Below are 22,091 nucleotides of genomic sequence, written 5' to 3'. Positions count from 1 at the left end.
ACATGACACATGGCTGCGAACGCAAGAAGATCCCTTTACAAAAATCATTAATAGTGCGATTGTTGTTACCCCACAATCAAAATGTGTCAAAGCCACAAGCTTATGACGAAATGAGTTTAAAACAGCTAACAAATTATGTTGCCGGAAAAAACCGTGAGAGTTAGAAAACTAATTACTTGCAATAACGGTGATGCAACGTTTGGTTTTAATGTGTTGAGCTTTTGAAAGATTAATCGCGTAAGTAATGGTTTTACTGTGTGGTCAAATATACCAAGCGTCTGCGCATTTATGATACAAGAAGGCGACGAACTGGCCGAAAGGCTCATTTTCCTCTTTTTTTGTTATTCATTTCAACCAAAACAATTGCCGTTCTATTTTCACTCATAATCGACAGCTGTCAAATGCTATGAATTTTGTATGCATGAGCGCAGTCCTCGGGTACCCTGTCACAACACGTGCTTTTTCTTCCTCATGTGCAGTGCAGTCGAGGATTTGCAACAAGAGATGGAAAAGTTCATAGGGCAGCTACCAATATGCAACGCAAGATTCGGCATTCTACGAGACGCTGAAATAAGGGATTTTGGAGCTATAGTTTTTGCAGCAGTTTCCCACTCGTTGATCGACAAACGATGTTGCGCGCAGACATTCCTCCGCCGTCGGCGGTGGTTCCCAAGGCACTCACGCCGGTCACTGTTACACCGACTCGAAACCCACTAGTAACGGGTGCTTAACAGGTGTCGCAGGGTGGTCAAGTATACATGTAGGCAGCTCGAGAGTCTGAGATGAAGCGATCACAGGATGGAGGTATAGAACTTGTTTAGAATATAAGAAGGATGCACTCAGATATATCGGTAATAAAATTGATGAGAGCTTCAGCGGAGCCTGCATTCGGAGCACCCCTGGAATTGCTAAGCCTCGCCATACTGGCGCATCTCGTGCGTTTGGGGGTGGCGCGTGTCGTCCGCCGCGCTGATTGGATCAGCCCGGGGGGCGCCTCTTTGTTTTACGACGGTCGGCGCAAAGCCAATCGCGCGCGGGCCCCATCTGCAGGCGCCGTGTCGGAGCGCCCATTCCGGTAATCCCTGCTCGTAAACGGGGCCGCTGCGCGGAATTAGGTGCCGACTCACCGTTGGCGTAGAGCAGCTGGAGCCGGTAGTGGATGCCGTTGTTGGTCTTCTGGCCGTCGGACTCCTGCGAGGGAACGCGCGCACCCCGAGCGTCTGCTTTCAATTCTTCCCACTGGGGATGACCCCCGAGGATGCTTCGAGGCAGCCTCTGCGCGCAAATCAAATGGAAAGCGGCCGAGGCTGCGCTGTTCAGTCAGAACAACTGGCAGGAATTTTTTTTTTTTACCGAACAAATTCCGTGTCTTTCGTCGTTGAGCAAGGCCACGCGAATCAGCCTCCGCGAAGGTCTTTCGCAACCGGCAGCCCAATTCATTTCGCATCATTAACCGCCGCTCTTCACTTACTCGGCCATTCCTGCCGCCGAGGAAGCTCGACCCGTGACTGCGCATAGGTGATTGGCCCTAAGGATTATGGCGCATTATGCTTGTCGCATACGTGGCTGGGAAATATGATTTTTATTTCTTTTCGTGCCACTTTATAATGTATGCCCTAATAAAAAGGGTTCCTTGTACACTCCATTTCCATCATTTAGACACTTTACTTTTGTCTATAGAGTATATACATAGAATAAAGTACGCAACACCCTTAATTTCCTTTTGCGCATAGACAATATATCTACAAAAACGTATAAAATCTAAATCTGCTTTATTCTATAGACCAACGTCCATACAAGAGGCAATCTATAGACTACATTTAGACTAAAGTATATAAAAATTCCAATTTCTTTCTGTCTACAGCAAATCTATAAACTACTTTTGCACCAAAGTATGTAACAATTTTAACCAATTTCCTTCTGTCTATAGAGAATCTGTAGACTGCCTTTAGTATAACCTCAATTTTCTTTTGTCCATAGACAATCTACCTACTGCCTTTAGACTAAGTCTATGCAATTGCAATTTCACTTTGTCTATTCGAGTCCTATAAACAGTACATACAGTCAAGTCGATAAGAAGGCCAGTTGGCGGAATGACTAGTTGTGAGCCTTCCCGCTTTCTCAGGGATACTGTGCCACGCATGCAGTGTGCAGTTATACAGCACATTCACTTGACACAAAGGTTTTTCATTTCTGGCATGATAGCCTCCTCTGGCTTTCACGTAAGCAGGAGGAGAAGTGACCCTTGTAAATCGGAGCATCTGCTGGGCCGATTCAGAAACATTTAGGAGAGCAGAAAGTTGGGCTAGTTGGTTGAAATGCATACTGAAGAAGTTGGCGCGCAAAAACGAGGACAAGCGAGACAAACAAAGACGAGCCCTCGTCTTTGTTTGTCTCGCTTGTCCTCGTTTTTCCGCGCCAACTTCTTCAGTATGCGATTCAGAAACAGATTTACAACTACATGCACTGAAGGAAGCTACCATGTTAGCCAGCATGGTTAGGGTAGGTGTTTAGCTCAGCTCACTTCTCTCGATACGATGTTTTAATTGTGGGGCAAACGTGGGCAGCATCTTTTACGACCTATTAGCTGGGAAGGCCTCGCACTAAACTCGAATCTAGCGAACTGGTTGTTTCAATGGGACACGCACCGTTTCAGTTCCCGTGTCTTGGACAGGTATTAGGTTCGTCTACTCACTGTCGCTGATTGAGCAAGCAGGTGCGTAACATGACTCCATTTTATTTCCATGTTGGCGAAAAATTCCTTTTGGGCGGTTAGGATCCGCTTCGAGTACAGCCCGATTTCAACGACCGGGTGAAACGACCAACCAAATTATACGAAGGAAACGTTCATTACGAACCGCCGTGAAAATGATTCTCACGGCCACCACGACGAGAGTCTCTTCAAGCTCTGCCCGACTTCGTTCGACTCGACAGCTGGGGGGCATCGCCTGCCAAGCAGCCACTTCATTTTGCCCGCTGTCGTCGCTTCGTTTTGATTCTGGTCCAGACCTCAATTGGTCGGCCAGTGAGTGAAACACTTCAGGGATCCTTCTAATATTCAACCTCTTGTTTACGCCAAGCTCTTTGACGAGACAGAAACCGGTTTCGGTCGGCTTTGCTCCGTATAGCCCAAGGACCCGTGGAGGGCAAATACGGCCACTCCCTCCCTGGATCCGGCGGGCGCAGCCGATTGCGCGTCAGTTTCCGAGTGTACTTTTGGCCGTGGTGTGTTCAGTGTGCAGAGATTATAATGAAACCAGTCGACTCGCGTACTTATGTGAAGCGCAGTATATGTCTTGAAGGGACCAGTTTCGGTTGTACACGTCACAAAAAGCAAGTAACCGATTACAATTACTTCATCTGAAATGTAGCAGATATTAGTGGTCAATTACAGCTTTTAAAAAATTAATAAACAATGACCGAGAATGAGCAGGTGTAGTCCATACGTTAGTAATTTCACCTGCAGTTGCTCAAGGAAGTTTTCTCGGGATTTTTTTCCACGTGTCCTTGTAAATGCACGACACTTACAGGTGCGGAAGGAAGTGCGTTGGTTTATAACATCCGAAGGCCTTGCGCATGCACCGCTTCCAAGTTATACCGCTTCGCTGTTGGCGCACTGAGGGGACAAGGCCTGGCGCGGAACACGGGGCTTGCACGAGTGCACTTCCTAGCGCGACCGTTGTTGCTGTAACGACAAGGAATTCTGCACTGCACCAGCGTTTGCACTGAGGGCAAGTTCTCGCAGTTATACCCCCTCCTTTGGAGCAACTTGTTTTTAAAGAAAAAAATCTACTACCGCACAAATAATCGATTACTGAAAAACTTACAAAAAATAACCAGTGCACTGCAAAATTTGACGGACCTGTAAAGCATTACAAGTAATAAATTAATTGATTCTAACGAGTTATGTACAAGTCTGTTTCAATATCAACTACTTTATGCGTATTTCTTGGGAAGCTGGGGGCAACAACACCGCTGCTCGGAATGCATTGACAGCGCGAATTTCTCGGAAGGTAAGAAAGCCTGTGTGCGATGCGACGGCAGTTGGGAAGCATGTTTGCAAGAGCGGTGCCGCAAGGTTGAATCTTGCCATGCTCTCGCGCGACATCGCTGCATCCTCTCTCTCTTCAGGCCGTCCAAAGGGCGCGCCGGCGTTCGGTGGTTGGTGCCACAGCTCCGGGGTTGGCAGTCGTGTCCCAATGGATAACACTTCTGCCGCATCGCTATGCCGCAGGGTGCATTCTCCCCGACCTGTGCGCCCCTACCTCCCTGAATTATACATTTCCAACCTGGCTTCATTCTTTCCCCATCTCTCTGAGCGTCGTAAATGTGTAGCTGTACAGTACACTTCCGGTGCACTTTAGTCAGCTTATTGCATGGCATCACTTCACCTCTTCCACAAATGCTCCCAGACCGCAGCAGGTTCAAGAAAAGCTCCAACGTGAGCAGAGAACGCAACAGTGTACCTTCCGAAGTAAAAAATAAAAAATCCCGCTATTTCTTCATTAAGACCAAGATAACTGTAAAATTAATTCCTAAGCAACCTAAAAATCTTCCATCGCGCATCAAAAACATTCTTTCAGCTTCCCGTACCAATTTCTTGAAGGAACTGTTAAACGGTCCCATTGCGTCGGGATAAAAACCTCTCTGGGCGGGAATAAATTATGTATTCAGTTTTGCCAAAATAAAGTCAATTCCCATCGGAGAATGCCCTGTAGAGGACAAGTGATGTGTCGGTCTGGGCAACTGTTCGGTAGATTCGTGTTCAGTGCGTAGCGCAACATTCCGTCTCGCACCTGAGAACCAGCTGCTTTCTTAATGTGCGCAAACGTTCAATAAACTCGGCATTCAGCGCTGCACGCAGAGAGCAACTCTGCGCCTGATTGCCACAACCGCGCCTGGAGCCCTCTACCTCTTTCGCTCTTTCGGTAATAAATGCTCCTTTTGGTTATGTTATGCACATTTCACGTACGGCACGATGTGCTTTCGCTGCTTTGCGCTGTACAGTTCAACATGCTCGGGTGGTTCACACCAGACAAAAGGAATGCTTTTGAGGAGAGTAGCAAAAAGACCGTCACTTACAACTCTGAATTGCATAATGTGGTGCACTTGTTATTGTGCTTGCCTTTCATATGCCAATCCTGAAGAGCTTTCAAATAAACTACATTCGTAAGCATATTGATCGTCATGTTATTATGGAAGCTGTGTGGTTACATTTTTCAACGGTTATAGACAGTGCCTGTAGACAATCTGTAGACAATGACCTATGAAGGTTTAGTAGGCGCTGGTCTATAAACTGTCCATACAGAGCTATGTACTAAATGTGCAAGGCTAATAAGCCATAGAATGTCTATCGGCAGTCTTTTTTCTATAGCCACAGCTCCCCGAGAGGCGCCCAGTGCATCCTTAATTAAAAAGCACTGCACAGCACACAAGCGTATCCATCAAAATGCGGCCGGGAATCGACCCCCGGAAATCTGCACCGGCACGTATACTTTGAGAGGAAAGCTCTTGATGAAAGCAGCATCTTAAGATTGCAGCAGAAAAATCAATATATCCGCAGATGGGGACCCGTGCAATTTTCTCCTCTTCATTGGCAGAATTACGTCAGCCCTAACTGCACTCGGTGAGAGCGCAGGACGCAGCAGGAGTTTGCTACGCATGGAAACATTACACCATTATCATAAATATATGTTTCCGCAGGTGATTAAAGGTGATGTCCAAAAAAGCTGGGCTTGTCAGCCGCGGAACACGCCATAGCCACTAAGCCAACGCAGCTAGTGCCTTTTTCTACACGCAGAGCGGTTACAATAGAACCCTCATGCGTCCAACTCGAAGGGGGTCGTGAATAACAATAGTTCGATATATCGATAATTCTATAAATAGAACACAGCAGGTGTTACGCTTATCTGTAAACTAGAAGCAAGAATTGACTGCGCCTGCACTAGTGACGCGTCCTTACCGCGACATGCTGGCAGCCCGCCGCTGCTAGGCGTTGGTAGGCCTAACTAGGCAGTGCCGATAATCCTGCGGCGAGCGTAATTACGGTACAGTTCATTTCCGCAACGCCTTCGCTAACGCAGCGAGCGCGAAACATACAGGCCAGAGCCGCCTTTAGCCTTTATACTTACTTAGGTTGGCTTCATTTCACGAAGGCGATGCGGCGTGGAATATGAGCACCCACACTCAAGCAAATCCCACGTTCACGTCTACACATCGTTTGATAGCGAGAGCACTGGCCTCGCAGCCGACCAGAGCGGTACTTGCAAGCGTGCGCCGCGTATAGTGCGCGACTTTCCTATGAATTATTTTCAGTGGGATAATCGTTTTGTTCTATATAGCTAAATTCGAAATATCCATGTTCGATACATCCGGGCTCGACTGTATAGCTTTGGTTTACCCGCATACGGCATTCATGAGTGAAATCTGCAGCGTGAGACGCTTCTTACTGGGTGAATTTATTTATTTGAATTGCCGCCTGTCAACGGAATTTGAATTTACCATCTGCCACGGTGGCAAATAGATCCTCCTCCCCACTTTTAGAGAAAGGTTACGGCGAGAAATGCGGTGCTGCATCCAGGATTCATGCGCTAAAGTGGCACACGCCTACCTCTATACAAACTGTTTTCGTTAATATAGAATCTGTGGTTTCTGGTGAGATACGAGTGTAAGCAAAATAGTATTTCTAAACTCTCTTTCAAAGAATAGTCTGAAGTGAGGCCGCTAGCTGCTCCTTTTTTCTTTTTCTTTTTCTTTTGCGCTGGCTTTGCTGACATCGGTCACAGAGCAAATGCAGCTCGGTCGCGCTGGAGTCACTTTGTAACCGGTCTCAGGGGGTCGATGATGCGGCCTAAGCTAAAGCCCATATTATCAGTCGCCTCATCAACGGGAGCAAAACAACGCGACCACGCCAGTACTTATCCAAAAAGCAACAAGCATTTCCGGCTATGCAGCTGCGAGCCATTACTGTCATAGACAGTGCTAGATGCTCTAGGATTTAAAAACTCTCTTTGTGGTTCTAATGCGCTCGGAATAGACTCGTTTTAGAAATGCCTTTAGCACAGCTGTCGTTTTACTTGTCCTCACTTTCAGCGGCTCCTTGCAATTGTGTGTTGCCTCACCATACTCTCTATTAGCGTCGTCTTAGAGAGTAACTAACCTTTAGGGCTTGCGTTTTGTGAGAAATGTGAATCCTGTAATTAATGGTTGGCACATGTTTCATCGTGCGAATATAGAAAAACTTGGATTCGTAAAAAAAAGCGCCAGCGCGATTACAGCGCCTTGATTTCCGTGCGCCGTGAATGGTTAGACAGCCTCCCAAAGGCTGTGGTCTTTCCGGGACGGTAAGGGTTTCCTCTCTAGCCCGAATATTCATCCATCTCACCCCACTGGCTCCTCGGTTGATTCCCACACTCCGCTCTGCATTTCCCAATAGTTTTGGAAAGCCCATTATTGTCCTTAAAAATTAATAAGCGTCCCAAGGAAAGCGTTTTTTTTTAATTGCGCATATCCGAAGAGAAGTGCCTCGCAACAGTTTAAAAAAGAAATCTGTTCGCCTTGAGGAAGTTCTCAAGGCACGAGGAAGCCATCCTGACTGTATGCCATCCACTGATTGCCTCCACACGTGAACTGCACTGCGAGAGGAGACGAACACGCGACCAGTTCTAGAATTATAACCTTGCTACGGATTCATTCAAGTAATTTTCAGGCAGCCGAGCCAGATCGCATACTCGCCCAACACTCTGCTGAACTTAACCTGGCACACAATGCATCTCTTTCCCGCTAGCGTACCAACGTGAAATGTTTCAACTTGAAGTCATTCTCTGCCCTCATCGTGTTCCCGGCACGCGTCGATCCCTCCGACATGTAGGAATTAAGTTGGAAATGAGTTAAGCAACGCAAAAAGAAAAACCTTCTTTTCTTTTACCTCGAACGTTAGAAGCAGGGATCGCCGAATCTCTGACAGCGTCCACGGTTACAACGCGCCATTTTAAGCATGTCTCAGTGAGCTCTGTATGCTCGGTTTTTGTCTTTCTTTTGCATTGTGCTCTAGCGCTTGGACCCTAGAATAAGTCCTGCAAAAAGTTTCACACCATCAAAGGAAACACCCTAGCAGCTGGAAAGTAGGATTAGCCATGCACCCGTCCTGCATCCCGACAATTTATAGCCACGCGGTGCCGGGTGTACACGGCTCCAATGTCCTTCAAGGTGCAAGGATGTCCCTTTCCAAAAAGTAAAGCTGGCTGCACCTTAGCCCAACTGATTGGGGAACGGAAAGAGAATACATAACCCTAGCCCGTGTATTTTATGAAACGGAATATGTTTGTGTAGCACGACATCACGTGCACGTGTGAAGCAGAGACATACATGTTGAACGCTTTTTCCTCGCTATAATTACGGCGATCGAGGCGATTATTACACGCCACATGGCGACCGCAACTTAAGTAATTGTCAAAGCGGCGCAGCCCTCATGCCGGCACACCAAGCACTATATACACGACAAAGACGAGCGGCATTCATGCGCACAGCAGCGGCGCCAGAGCGAAGCGTGCTCTGGCGAATCACGCGAGTGAAAGCTGCAAGGACGCGTACCTGGCCCTTTTCGATGAATCCCACGAAGGCGGTTCGCTCCACCTCCACGGGCTGGCCGGCCTTGTCGTACAGCGCGATGACGAAGTGGAAGAAGTTGCTTTTGCGCAGGTTGGAGGGTGGCTGCTTCTCGAAGTGGGCCCGGCCCAGTCCCACACTGCGCATGGCATGGCCTTTTTCAGGGAGCCTCCTCTAAGAGGCATCAAAAATTATACTGGAAGAAAACTACACTCAAGAGCCTCTGAGCGTGGAGGATGTCAACAGAATAAAAGGCCCTGGCCACGCTTCCTCTCCAGCCTACATAACAGCCACATTCGCGCAAGGCGATAGCGCAGAGAGAATTTCGTTGGCCAACCATTCCCATCCCTTACATTCTCAGCGCCTCAAGATCACCGTCGTCTGCTCCCGTCTACGTGTTTTGCCTTCCGGCTTCATGGCGCTTCCGGGAGTGAAAGCGTGGCCGCATTTCTGTATCCGTCTCAGTCGCACTACGATAGGCCGAGAAAAGCGTGGCTGGACGCCTGCAGCGGTGATGGCCCAGTCCTTTGAGGATCCCAAGCACTCTTTGTCCCCACCTTGTGTAGAGGAGAAATTAACTTAAGCTCCGCCTCGAGGCTATGACGCTATAGCGTATTGAGTTGATTCCCCTGCATATTCACAGATCCCTTGGTGCCTTCATGCCAGTCCAGCACGCAGTGGTGCAGCGGCTAAGCGGTACGCCACGGTGGGCAGTTCGCTCACTATCCGGTGGGCAGGTCGTGAGGACACGGCAAGGTCACGTGACCTGGGTGACCCACCTGCCTCCTAGGCTGCTCTCCGGGGCCGCCCGCCGGAGCCATGCCCGTTATTTTTCGCTCACAACGCGGACAGCGGGTTTTTTTATATAACGGCTCCTGTGACGCTATCGCGTTAAAATATCATGCAGCTTTTAAAATTGATCAAGTTCCCTCGAAAGTTAAGTAAGGCAGTCGTCGAAATTGCGCGGATGAGTGGTTTTTTTTTTAAGGGCCAAATAAAGTTGGGGGCTTCAGGCAAGGAAAAAAAACAACAATCTGCGCAAATCGAAAAAAAAAGCCTCAACGCAAACCAATGAAAACTAAAACACCAAACAACACCGCCAGTTTGCAACACAGCGGCACTTAACGGTAGGCCGCAGTAAGAAAATAAACCAATTAAAACCCACTGTAATTTGAGCAAGAACAGAAAACACTGTTGTTACAAAAACCTTTCAGTAACACCTAACTTGTCGTAACCGAGTAAATGCGAAGGCTAATACATTCCATCCTGTCAAAGATTCTTAAATAAGAAAAAAAACGCTCCGATATTTCGCCTCGCAGCTCGTCATGACTCGCGTTCTTTAGCGTGCCTTACTTCCTGGGGCAGCGGCTTACCTTCATGTTTCGTCGGCTTGTAAGTGCTACCTAAGTGCCATCAGTTCTATTGGGTTGTATGGATTGTTCCTGTTTTTTTTTTTTTTTTAGTCCACGCCATTTGTTTTTAATTGTGTTGCGTGAGTTGCCTTTGCTATTTCTTTTTCATCAATAAATTTTGTTGGATGGTTTCGTGACGTGTTTCTGATTGGCCTTGACTGACCACATCATGACTCTGCCTCGGATGGTCCGGTAAGAAATTGATGAAAATGTGCGTGCGTCAGTATTGCAGTTTTGTTTTTTCACTCTGTTTTCTTCCCTCTGGCATTGCGAGTCGCTCACTGAGGGAGTTGAAATTGACCCTGTCAAACTCCCGTGCACTGGTCAGTGGGGCTCCTCTCGCCTTGCGACAGATTTGCCACACAAAGGCTGCTTACGCTGAATCTTAAAACCAGCCAAGAGCTCGAAATATATGGGATCATCTAACGAATTCTATCATCAGCCGACATGTGGCCAAGGTTGAACGGACGAGAGCTGTGCGTGTATGTGGGGTCAATGACCTCAGTGTTTGCCATCCTTCAGAGCACGGCCACTTGGTGCCTAGCGCCGGAGAGCTACGGGTGCTCACCTGAAAAGCATCCTTTGACTGGGCACCAGGTATTCCGAGCAAACGGCCTCCATGTTTCTGGAAACAGAGAAACGAAAAATAACTCGTCCATTGCCGTCCTTGTTCGCTGCATTTAGCTCCTGCCCTGATTCCCTGGTTTAATGGCTCTAACATCTTTCTCCGTCCGGGTACCCAACGGTGATACAATGGGCACAAGCTTTCCCCTGTTCTGGCGCTCGGCTTATTTAGGGTGAAATGCTTGGGAAATGGGTCTTTGACCCCACCTTGAGAAATAGAAAATACCTTGTGCCATGGCACTCTTTGGCCACAGATGCCCTTGCGCCATTAAAATCCATAATCATCAACATCTTTCTCCGTGCGCAAACTCCGCACAAAGCTTCAGCAGCTGCAGTCTTGCTACTTTTAAGGAGTGGCCACACGGGAGTGTCCGCAGGTGTCAGCTGAGTTGCATATTTGGCGTGCGAATCCAGTTGTTCCATTAAGTGAATACAGTTGTCTATAGTTACCAGATGACCATAGGCAAGATAAACTTGAATTATGCGGCGACAATATCAGGTGTTTTTCGCTGAAAGCTAGGCCCGGCTGCGGCAAGTTAACTAGGGCGAAAGATAGAATAATTAGGCCGCCATAACCTTCCGAAAGTGCTCCTCATGCTTTTTTGCTTGGAACCACGGCAGCACACTGGACTTTTTTTCTTTCTTCCCAGTTTGTGCGTGGAGTTAAATTTCCGGCTGTTGCTGCAGGATGTTCAGCTAAATGTAATTGTTATAACTAGTTCCAAAGTCATGCCCAGAAATTCGTTAAGCTGTTTACGAAAACAATTTTTTCGCATATCGTAAGAATGCACCCTAGCAATCAATATAACCGCAGATCCCTCCTCGGGACGCTTATTGATTTCTGCAATTCTTTGTCAGCGACGCACCCCATTGCCTTCCTATGGAAGTCTTAACTATTTCCGACATGGTAGTTGCACGAAAAACACACAAACACAAGACAGGGCACGGGACGTCTTGTGTGTTTGTGTTTCGCACAACTACCATGTCTGAAGTATTGGACCAACAAGCCCGACAACACGTTCTACTTAGTCTTAACTATACTTGGTGCGAGCGCAGAACAAACTTTAAAAGCAAGATTTTGCTACGCCCTTCCACAGCTGCCTTTCAATTACGGCCAAGAACGCCTGACCTGGATGCATGCACACGACCCCCCTGGACGCCCGTTGTAATTCTTGAATGACACGCAGAGGACCGCTGGGGTCATAAATGTTTGCTGATAAGCAGCGATAACTCAGCTTCTCCAAAACTGTTAGATACGTGCATTCTTCAGGCGGAGAGCGAGGGAAGAAAGAAACGGACCCACGCGAAGCGCAGGTTTGCAATTTGCGTTGCATCGTGCCGCTTTTATTACCCACTCGGCTTTGATGCGTCGAATCTACTTAACAACTGCCCTAAATTATCAGTTAACGTGGTATCCGCACGCGCTGTACATCGAAAATTAGGACAAAAAAATTATATGCGCTGTCCGAAAAGTGCAATTTGCATTTTAAAACAGATGTAGCCTATAAATCAATGCTTGATTTTGTTGAGAGGAATTTGGAGGGAAAAAAACTCCTTCGCCTCGGGTAATTGGCGCTAACAAAGTTTTATGACGTGGCACGGCATGGTATCCCAGAGAGCGCGCGCTGAGAAGTTATAATGCAGAGGTGCTGGCGTTAAGAGGGCGACGGTTAATCCTCTTAAAGGACGCGGTTAAACAGCGCTCGCTTCCCAGTTGATGGCGAATTATACGGGCAAATTAGGGGGCAAAAAAGAAGGAGGGGCACGTCCTTCAAGCACCTCCGTGCCTATCTTCCATTCGGGCTTATCCGCACGCACAACTGGAGAGACATGGCCTGTGCACGAAATTAGCCCTACTGTGACACCAACAAAACATCGCTTCCCCAGCATCGGACGCCTTCAGCTCGTCTGTTGAAGACGTCGAATTGACACGCTGTTTAGCACTGAACTGTGGCGGCTGAAGAAGCCGTGCCTAGCGATCAGACACGACGAACGTCCCAGCATTCTTTGCGGCGTGCATACGTGTCATTAACGTTGGTGCATAGGTGTCATTAAAGCATATCCGTATTTCCACTGCGCAGAACGCAATGAAGACCTTGCGCACTTCTTTCACGCTGAAATAAAACCTCGCAAAACACGTTACATGCATACTGTATGTACTCGTGTATAAGCCGCAATTTTTAAATCAAATTTTCTCAGGTCCGGGTTATATGCGAACCCGGCCTACAGCTACACATCAACATACTGTGCTGCCACTGCGACTACTGTGTCAGAGAATTAAAATGCTGGCGACAGATGCGGACGTTTTATTTCACCACTCATCGCCGCTTTCGTGCTAATCGCCGTCGGACAAACTCAGCTCATCGGCAACCTCGTTGCTGTCGGACGAGCTCGCCTCATTGGCGTGCTCCCAGAGCTGGTCGTGCTCTGTGCCGTCCATGGCGTTTGACCGCCCCGTGACTGTAAAACTCCGACAACGAACGCCACGCGTGCAGAGTCCAAGCGCACACCTGCCTCGCTTCAGCCGCCCTGTCGGAGTTGTTCCGTGGTTACCCGCGCCCAGCCGCTCGGTGTAGCACCGCCGAAATGCTGCCTTGAACGGCCGGTTAATGCAAGCATCGAGCGGCTGCAGCACGCTTTGTCAGGCCACCAGGAATTTCGGCCAAGTCCGCTCGGCAGTCTGCCAACAGAGTCTTCACTCGGTCTCTAAGGTGCCCTTTAAAGCTGCCAAGCACAAGAAGGGCTTTGCGGAGTAGTAGGCCTCCTGGTCGGTTCTGGCACAGTGTTTTCAGCAAGTCAATCCAACCCTTTTCATGCACCCGGACTACGATACCCTGGGGGAACTTCTCTCTTTGCAGAGTCTTTCTCTTAAAGGCAACGTAGGGTAGAAGCTTCCTTCCATCAGGGATGATGCAAAACATCACTGTGCACCTTTGCCGCTCAGTGTCAGTAGTGCGCACGGAGATATTTTTTTCCCCTTTGGCTTCCACCGTGCAATTTTCAGGGGCATCGAACCAGACAGCGGTCTCTTCAGCATTGCCTATCTGCGAGAGGTTGTAGTCACGCTCCCTCCGAAGTGCGTTGACAAAGTACTGAAACTTCATTATTTGGTCCTCGTATTCGGCTGGCAGCTTCTGGCGCAACGTCGTTCGATGGTGGATGGAGAGTTGTTGCCATTTTAAAAACACGTCGAAGCCACCCTAGACTGGCTTTGTAGTCCGCAGGTCGAATGTTCATGTGCTGAACGAAAGTGATTGCTGTCTTGCGGATCATTTCCGTAGACACCGCGAAGCCGTTGCTCCTAGTAGTGCGAACGTGCTCGACGAGGTCCTCTTCAAGTCTTGGGAACTTTTACTGTTTCCCACGGAAAGCCTACCAGGATCGGGTTGTCCCGGCGAGGTCTTGCATTTGCACACACCAGCACCGAACGCACTTTTCGTCGACGGCAAACTTGCGCCCGGCCTCCCGTTTACCGCGTTCCTCAGCGTATTTTGCCACTTGCAGTTTCAGGTCTTCCAGTGTAGGACCGTCTGCGCTTGCGCATCGCTTTTTGTTCGCGCTCAAAAGTACAACAGATTCCGCAAGCAGTGCACACACTTCCAAACGAAGCACCGGATAACAAAGACCAAATGGCACTGGGGAAGACTGAAAACCGGAAACAGAATGCCATGGAAAAGTCGTGTTGCGCGACGATGATGATAATGGATGCAGAGTGGGAAAAACTGACTGGCGCCATCTTGTAGAACTTTGAGGGACTAGGCGCGTTTTTGGCGCGCTCTACTTTTTTTTTCAAAATTTTGCGGTCGAAAATGGGGGGGGTGCGGGCTATACACGAGGGCGGCTTATACACGAGTATATACGGCACATGCGCGCGTCTGAGCGCGTACTCGGAGCTGGAATCTGGGGCTGCTCTCGTGAAAGGCCTCGAACTCCACCGCAATATATCAGCCGGGAGCACGAAGTTAACAGCCGAGATATTTTGTGAATCAGAACTATGCGATCGCAATAAGAAACGAGCAATTGTGCTTGCGAGGTGGTGAGACAATCGGACTGCGATCACACACAGGCACGCAAAACAAATCAACAGCGACAACTACTGCAAAAGGCCCCATTGCAGGCGACACAGACGATATGCACCGTGGTCTAGGGGAAACAAGCGCCTGCATCGAGCAAAACATCTCATGAAGGACCGCGGTCCTTCTAGTCCATATAAAAATGGCCGCGTGCGCTCCCCGCTAGCGTACCACCTCTCAGTGGTGCCCGAGCGCTGCCACCACAAAATCGTCCTGGCGAGTCTGGCTGGCAGCCGGAAACCGCCCAGCCAGGGAAAAACGAAGGGCAGGCACCGGAAGTGCAGCCGGAGAAAATCGAGCTCTGCAGGCAGCCCGAGGCGGACAATCGAAGAGGTCCAGAAAGCACTGCATTCGAGCGGCGACAGCATGCCGACCATTCGCCGCCTGTAGCGGACGCGCCGGGAGACCAAGTGCGCAGCTGCAGCCCTGGTAGTTGCAGGCCTACAACCTACTTCACACTGAAGCCGGAGCGGACGACGCTTCGCAAGTCACCCGAGCTCTAATAGAAGGCCTACACTTCACATCGCTCCACTGTCACCAGCAGCGTATATTAATAAAAAAATGTGATTGATTTCTGCGACGCCTTCAGCAGAGGAGCTGCATTCTCAGGAAAGCACTCGTGCTAGTTACTAAAAAAGGCTAGCAACAACATCATTACTAACCCTTTCTGTCATTTACTGGCTCCCTACTAATTACTTGTAGCCCCAAACGCAACGCTTCTTCCCTTGGATGACATGGCGGAGGTGGGTAGGCATAATATCCTGGGCGGCAATCACATCCTGAGGGAGACAGCCTGCTTCTGCCACGGTTCCTGATGCAGAGGAACCATTTGGAAGGCCAAGGCATATCCGCAGGCAGTTCCGCGCAGCCTAGAAAATCTTCCTACATCATGTCCACCTAACTAACTGTAACTCTGGCTTTGGCCAAGCTGCTACCTCTCCCCATTATAATCAAAGAAACTACTACCTCTGTCCTTTACCCCCTGGACACTCTCGTTTCTAAAGGTGAACAAGTTGATTCCAGGTGTGAATGCAACGAGCCGCATGACAGAGGCAGCGCTTCTGCAAGCTACTTTATAACTAGACGAGGAATTTCCAGGACTGGATGGGGTGCCTGTTGAAATGCTCTGTAGAAACTTTGATTCTTTAAAAGGTGTTTTGTTATGCATAATAAATACAATCATTGTTACCCAAGTAGTCCCTGAGAAATTGAAGGAAGCATTGGTTACTCCAGTGTATAAAAGCGGTGTTAAAAGCAACCTAGAAAACTATCGTGATATATCGATCCTTTGAGCTACGCTCTTATCTTAGAAAAACATGTTTACTCTTTGATGTATACCTTTCTTGAGGCTAATGATGTTTTTTTTCCAACCATCCATTTGGCTTTATTCGAGGGCGAGGAACTCAACTTGCTTTAGATGAAGTTTGTGATCTATTAAATACTACAATAAACAATAAATTTGGATGCTCTTTGTAGACGTGTACACAGCGTTCGACAGTATTAATCGCAGTTTAATGCGTCAGAAGTCGCACCATTACGATTTCCGTGGTCCATTCCTGTCTCTTTTATTGAATTACCTTACAAATCGTTCACAGATCGTAGCGTTAGGAGAAATTCAAAGTTATTCGATTGTCCTCACAAAAGGAGTACCCCAGGGTTCGATTTTAGCACCTTCGTTATTTAACCTTTATGTAAATGACCTTAGTGCCATCACACACCACAGCACGGTTTTTCAATATGCAGATTATACTCTACTAATTAATCACCATCAAAGCTATTTGGCAATCTCGAATCTCCAGCATGGCATAGAGCAAGTCATGAGATGGTTCCATGAAAACTTAAGGTTAATAGTGCGAAAACTAAGCTTGTCTATTTTCACAGCCCTTACAAACAAATACCTGTTCGCACACCTGTTTTCGTACACTTACCTACGTGTGATAATTGCACATGCGGCCCTATTGAATATGTATCATCTATCAAATCCCTTGGACTTCATCTCGATGCTGATATGTCCTGGAGCACACATTCAGCTCACGTATGCACCAAGCTGCGCAAGGTAGCATGTTTATTGTATTCTATTAAATTTCTATGCCCTTCGGTTATCCGTAAACACATTGCCAATGCTCTTGCTTACAGTGTACTGCGATATGGTGTAACTTGTTTTGTTTTTTTCACTGGTCAGTTTTTAGGCGTGATAAAATTAATAGCGTTCTGAAAAGTTCACTGAAATCTGCTATGTTATGACTTTGCCTTCGAATACGGATGTCTTCGCACACCTGCACCTTCCTAATTTTGATCGTATTTATAAATTAACAGTTGTTCTAAAATATATTTGGACTAAATAATTGTCATTTGTACACTCCAGTACGAAAACTTCGCCCGCGAGGTGCGGAGAACGTGTACGATCGCTCACTATGTATACCTTTGACATTGAACAGCTTGCCTGGCCATGCCTTTGTTTTAGCAAGCCTGAAACTTGTAAAACAAACTCTTTTTGAGCGATAGTCTACGATCTGTCAGTGTCTCCCTCTTGCGTTCTTTTCTTTTCTTTTTTCTTTAACTATTATGTCTATATGCATGTCTTGTCGTCGCCAACTGCCAGGCACTTCCCCTCAAGCCTTCTTTGGCTTAGGCAGGCCTAATCTGTGTTATATTCTTTTAAAATAAACAAATTATTATTATTATTATTATTATTATTATTATTATTATTATTATTATTATTATTATTATTATTATTATTATTATTATTATAATAAGCACACCCACGTCTTCAGCGGTCAACTACTGCAACAACCTCTTCGGGTGGCCTTTATGTGTCCTCAACAAGCCATATCCTTTCGTACCGGCTGCTGCGGAAGACATCCTCTACCACAGCTAAGCTTCACGGCATTAAAGAAGCTGCTTCCTGTATCCTGCGCGCGCCGAACCCCCGCCCAATGGGTTATCTTCACGGACTCCAAAGCATCCCTGCAGATTCTGTCCAGCGTGCTGAAGAACACCAATCATCAGCCCATTTCCCTTGACACTGGGTATCTATACATCATTTGGCTATTGTCGCCGGCCACTGCATAACATTTCAGTGGAGACCACCACGCTGTGACATTCTGGCCAATGACAAAGCAGACGAAGCAGCCCGTAAAGGTCACCAATATCGGAGATACATTCGAACCTTCTGATGCACCCGAAATTGGTAAAAGATTTCCTTCCGAAGAAACGTATCGGCTCTGGAGTTTGCCAACACATCGGTACCAATTTCTGTACACAGTCGACACACATCTCGGATCAAGACCCAAAATTCCTCGCCATCTAGAAAAACTGCACCTGAACGCTGCATTTACCAAGTGCTTGCGATACCGTTGCGGTCAAATGAGCAGTCCGCTTTGTGGCAGCTGCGGTTCGATCGAAACTCTGGAACATACCCTGCTTGAGTGCCCTGCGTGTGCTGAAAAGTGTACGTACTATGCTCTCACCGGTGCCTCTTATAGTTGACAGTGCTTTAGGTCATTTATCCTGCGCCAGGAATATGAGACAAGCACTGAAATCTTTATTTGCACATTTGAAGCATACTGGACATCTTGGCAAGATACGACAACCTCACATGCTATCATCATACATTGATCACGCAGTGAGCTTTGTCAGCCCATTTGTCGGACTATGCACTCCATCATTTCATATGTAACATCATTACTGGCTGATGCACCTTAGTGCGCATTTAATGGCTGCATTTTGTCTTCTCCCCTTTTTATTTGTTTTATTTTACCTTTTCCGCACCGCTCTCCTTCCGCCTTAATCTCCCAAATTCCCTTCCCTACGCAGAGTAGCACGCCACCGATTTTTAAACGCCAGCTAAACTCAGTTTTTATTTTTCATTAAAGGGCTTCTCTCTCTCTCTCTCTCTCAAACACAACCCGTGTAGTAAGTGCGGGAATTACTAAGCAAGGTTTTTGATGCAAAACACGGCGACGGCTGCATCATTCGGCGAAGAGGACGCGCTGCGCCGGTCCCGCCGGCGGAAATTTGGTTTTTGGGGAAAGGAAATGGTACAGTATCTGTCCATCGGCGGACACATGAGCCGCGCCCTAAGGGAAAGGATAAAGGAGGGAGCGAAAGAAGAAAGAGGTGCCGTAGTGGAGGGCTCCGGAATAATTTCGGCTACCTGGGGATCTTTAACGTGCACTGACATCGCAAAGCACACGGGCGCCTATGCGTTTCGCCTCCATCGAAACGCTGCCGCCGCGGTCGGGTTCGAACCCGGGAACTCCGGACCAGCAGCCGAGCGCCCTAATCACTGAGCCAGCGCAGCGGGGCAGGTCCCGCCGGCGGCGGCGTGGGGCCGCGTCTTTCCTCTAGGGGAGAATAAAGCGCTAGCGTCGCGAAGCAAACTCGCGCTTCGATTCCCTATTGGCTCGTTTGAAGGGTCACCCCACCGCCTATACTTGTGCGCGTGTTGCTCATCTTGAGAGTGGTGCTCTTGCGATGGCTGTCGCTCAGTTGCGTATATGTCTTTGATGCTTCTTAATGCTGCAGCTATTTGGTACCGAGTGTGCACTAGAACTTTGTGCGCACGCAGCTGGTTTTCGCATATTTTTACGCGGCAGTGGTTAGAGAGCAATATGTTGTAATCACATGCTTATGCTTTAATGATTTAACTTGAAATTAATTACTGGTCAGATTCTGCAATTGAAGACATGAACATTACACAAGTGCTTGTTCATGTTATGAAAGTTGCCAGCTGTTTGCTTGCATTTATGGTTGGAGCCCAACTCGTAACTCATACTCTACAAAAAAAGCAGTGGAAATATGCCTGTGAAGATTTTAAGCTGGACAAGGTGCCAGTTTATTTTATAGGACCTATTATTGCATTTACATATACAAAATGTTAAACGAGTCAATTATTTTTTCTAACGTAAGTGCGTACAATCTAAAACAAAACCAGAATCCGCTCCAGAGTCAACGTTTTTCGTTGTCCGAGTGTTGGCTGACATTTGGTCCCCTGCGTGCAGCCATGAGGGCCAATTAAGTTCCACTTGGAAGGTTCGAAGAGGTGACCCTGTTCTTCGCTTGCGGCAGCATCAAAGGCAGAGGAAGCTGAATCTTGATCAGTGTTAGGTTCCCTTGTAAGGAGCCCTGATCCAAAGACTCCGGATGAGTCTCAGCAGACAGTGGCCCGTCAAGGGAGGCTTGCTGCCTGAAATAACACTCAGAGCGATGAGTTGGTTGCAGCACACGCGCAGAGCGTGATCAAGATGCGCGGCTTGGCGTACGCGGGAGAGAAGACACTGCTCGCTGTCCCCAGCAGTCCCTCACACGTGTGGCTCCTTCCCTAGCCCACACGTGGGTCGCGAGGGGACCCATTCGCCGATTTGTAGGGGGCATGACGCTCTGTGCGGACCCCGCTGTGCCATTAGGCCCTTCTGGTATCGGTGTTTCTCTTTGGCAAGAGGGCCGGCTTCTGCTCTCCCCGAACCTTGTTTCTTTGCATGTTCTGTGGACACGGAGGAGGGGTGCCTGGAGGAGGAGGAGAAGGTGTTCCGTGGCTTCGACCGCCATGGCACTTTCGCGCCACCCGTGCTGTGCGTTGGATTGCGAGTGCAGGTTGCTTGCTCACCACGGCGCACATTTTGATTAGTCAAGTATAGGGCGTATACCCAGTGGAATCTTCGGCGGACCCCTCTGTTGGTCTGCATCTTCTGTGCAAGGAGGACACGTTCTTCATGAGCGTGCAATTATGAAAAGAAGGGAAGCCGACACAGGCTGAGCTTCGGCACCTTGGTGCGTGTTTTGCTTTTCCTTTTCGTGTTCATGTTGGTCGTACATACAAAAATGTCCTATGGCCGGCTATAGAATTTTGGCCCAAATAGCTATAGACCTTTCCTATTTCTGTCTATAGCTGTCTATACAGGGTGGTATATTTTTCTATAGGGAGCTTAAGACAATTGTATGGTTCCAAAGCTATAGCTTTAGTGGCATAGATTTTTCAATAGCGGGCAATAAGCACCTCTGTGGGTGCTTCTAGACGTTCATAAAAGGCCATAGACGGACATAGCTTTTTCCACAGACGCCCATAGGACGCTTTTGTGCAGCTAATTTTACGTGCTATGAGGCACTGGTCTTTGTAGGCATAGTCTATGGCAGCCTCGCTGGAAAAGAAACGAGCGAGGATCGTCGCTGAGGTCAGCGTAGCGTAATGCACGCTGCTGCATGTGCCCTTGGCTGTAAGGCCAAAACATCTTCTATATGCAGATAATTTGTGCCTGTTATTTGCTTGTGTCATCATCCACGGAATGTCTTGTATGCATTTGTATTTTGGAAGAGCCTTTTATCACAGTTAACACTGAATTACCAACTCACAGAGCAAATTGCTAGGTCCTATACTTTTGCTGATCATGTATGAAACGTCCACTGTATTATGCATGAATACTCTGAAAGCTATTCGTCCAAACCGGGTTTGGCATCGCCAACTTTTAGTCAGCGCAATGTTGTCAAAGCCGTTTGAGAATAGATGGCAGTGGACATCGGCGAGATGCTGTAAGTACACTCATTATAGCTTTATTGAACTTGAATGCATTTATTTGGTGCTGTTACAGGGCTAGGTCCTTAGCTGCAGTGATATAGGAGTGAAAAGTGGTGCCAACTAGCAGGTACAGCGCTGGAAAATTAGTTTTAGGTCACGGTTGAATTTTAACTAGTTATGATGCCTCTTTAGGGCGCTCCTTGGAAGGAGAAAATAACTTAACAAAATGTACTGGGGAAAGCTCCAGACACTCGCTTACCAGCGAGGGGGCCTAATACAAGCTGAATTATCTGGAAACTCCTCTTTGTAATAATGTAATTATCGGCGCCATATATGCTGTAAATATATCTTGCTGCGATCTGTTACTCTCATGGAGTAGTCTCCAGGGCCTCTATCAAGCTTTTTAGGGCAATTTTATTTCACCAGACCCTCTGGCTACCTTCTGGAAAAATAAATTAATTTAAATCGTCAGCGCCTCTGCCAGCGAACATTTCCTCGCATCTCATCCTCTATGATGTTAAAAGAAAGTTTAACATTTTCATCTAAACAGCTGAGAGGTCACTTTTTTGCAGTTGATGTTCGCTTTCTGTGCTGTCGACACTGGGGGCGGTGTCCTCGTGGATCAGAGCATCTTTCACTGCTCGAGCGTGCGTGCCAGAGTGGGCCCGTCAGGTATGCCAGGGCACTCCTTTCAGAGAAGAGGAGCTGAGAGGGAAATCCCTTTTTTGGATGAAAAATAAAGGACCGACCCGAAAAGTAGGCCCTGGATTCGGTTCGTGTGCATGCTTTGATAAGTGAGTGCGCTTGCCTACTTGCTTGCTCAGTATCCATGCAATATGATTTTCATAATTTATTCCAGCA

The 22,091-nt window shown here is 47.7% G+C and overlaps 1 protein-coding gene across 2 annotated transcripts in view; it reads right to left on the bottom strand.

Annotated features, from left to right (window-relative positions):
* kn (EBF transcription factor knot) overlaps window positions 1-22,091 on the bottom strand; it is a 273,091-nt gene that overhangs the window by 211,540 nt on the left and 39,460 nt on the right. For both annotated transcript variants that reach the window (XM_077664351.1, XM_077664345.1), the window contains exons 2-4: window positions 10,588-10,644; window positions 8,593-8,746; window positions 1,128-1,191 (exon numbers count right to left, since the gene is read on the bottom strand). In XM_077664351.1, the coding sequence (XP_077520477.1) occupies window positions 1,128-1,191; window positions 8,593-8,746; window positions 10,588-10,644 (275 nt within the window). The remainder of the gene's footprint in view (window positions 1-1,127; window positions 1,192-8,592; window positions 8,747-10,587; window positions 10,645-22,091) is intronic.

Source organism: Amblyomma americanum, chromosome 1 (assembly GCF_052857255.1).
Source record: "Amblyomma americanum isolate KBUSLIRL-KWMA chromosome 1, ASM5285725v1, whole genome shotgun sequence".
NCBI lineage: Eukaryota > Metazoa > Arthropoda > Arachnida > Ixodida > Ixodidae > Amblyomma > Amblyomma americanum.
This window is presented reverse-complemented; position numbering and strand designations above follow the sequence as displayed.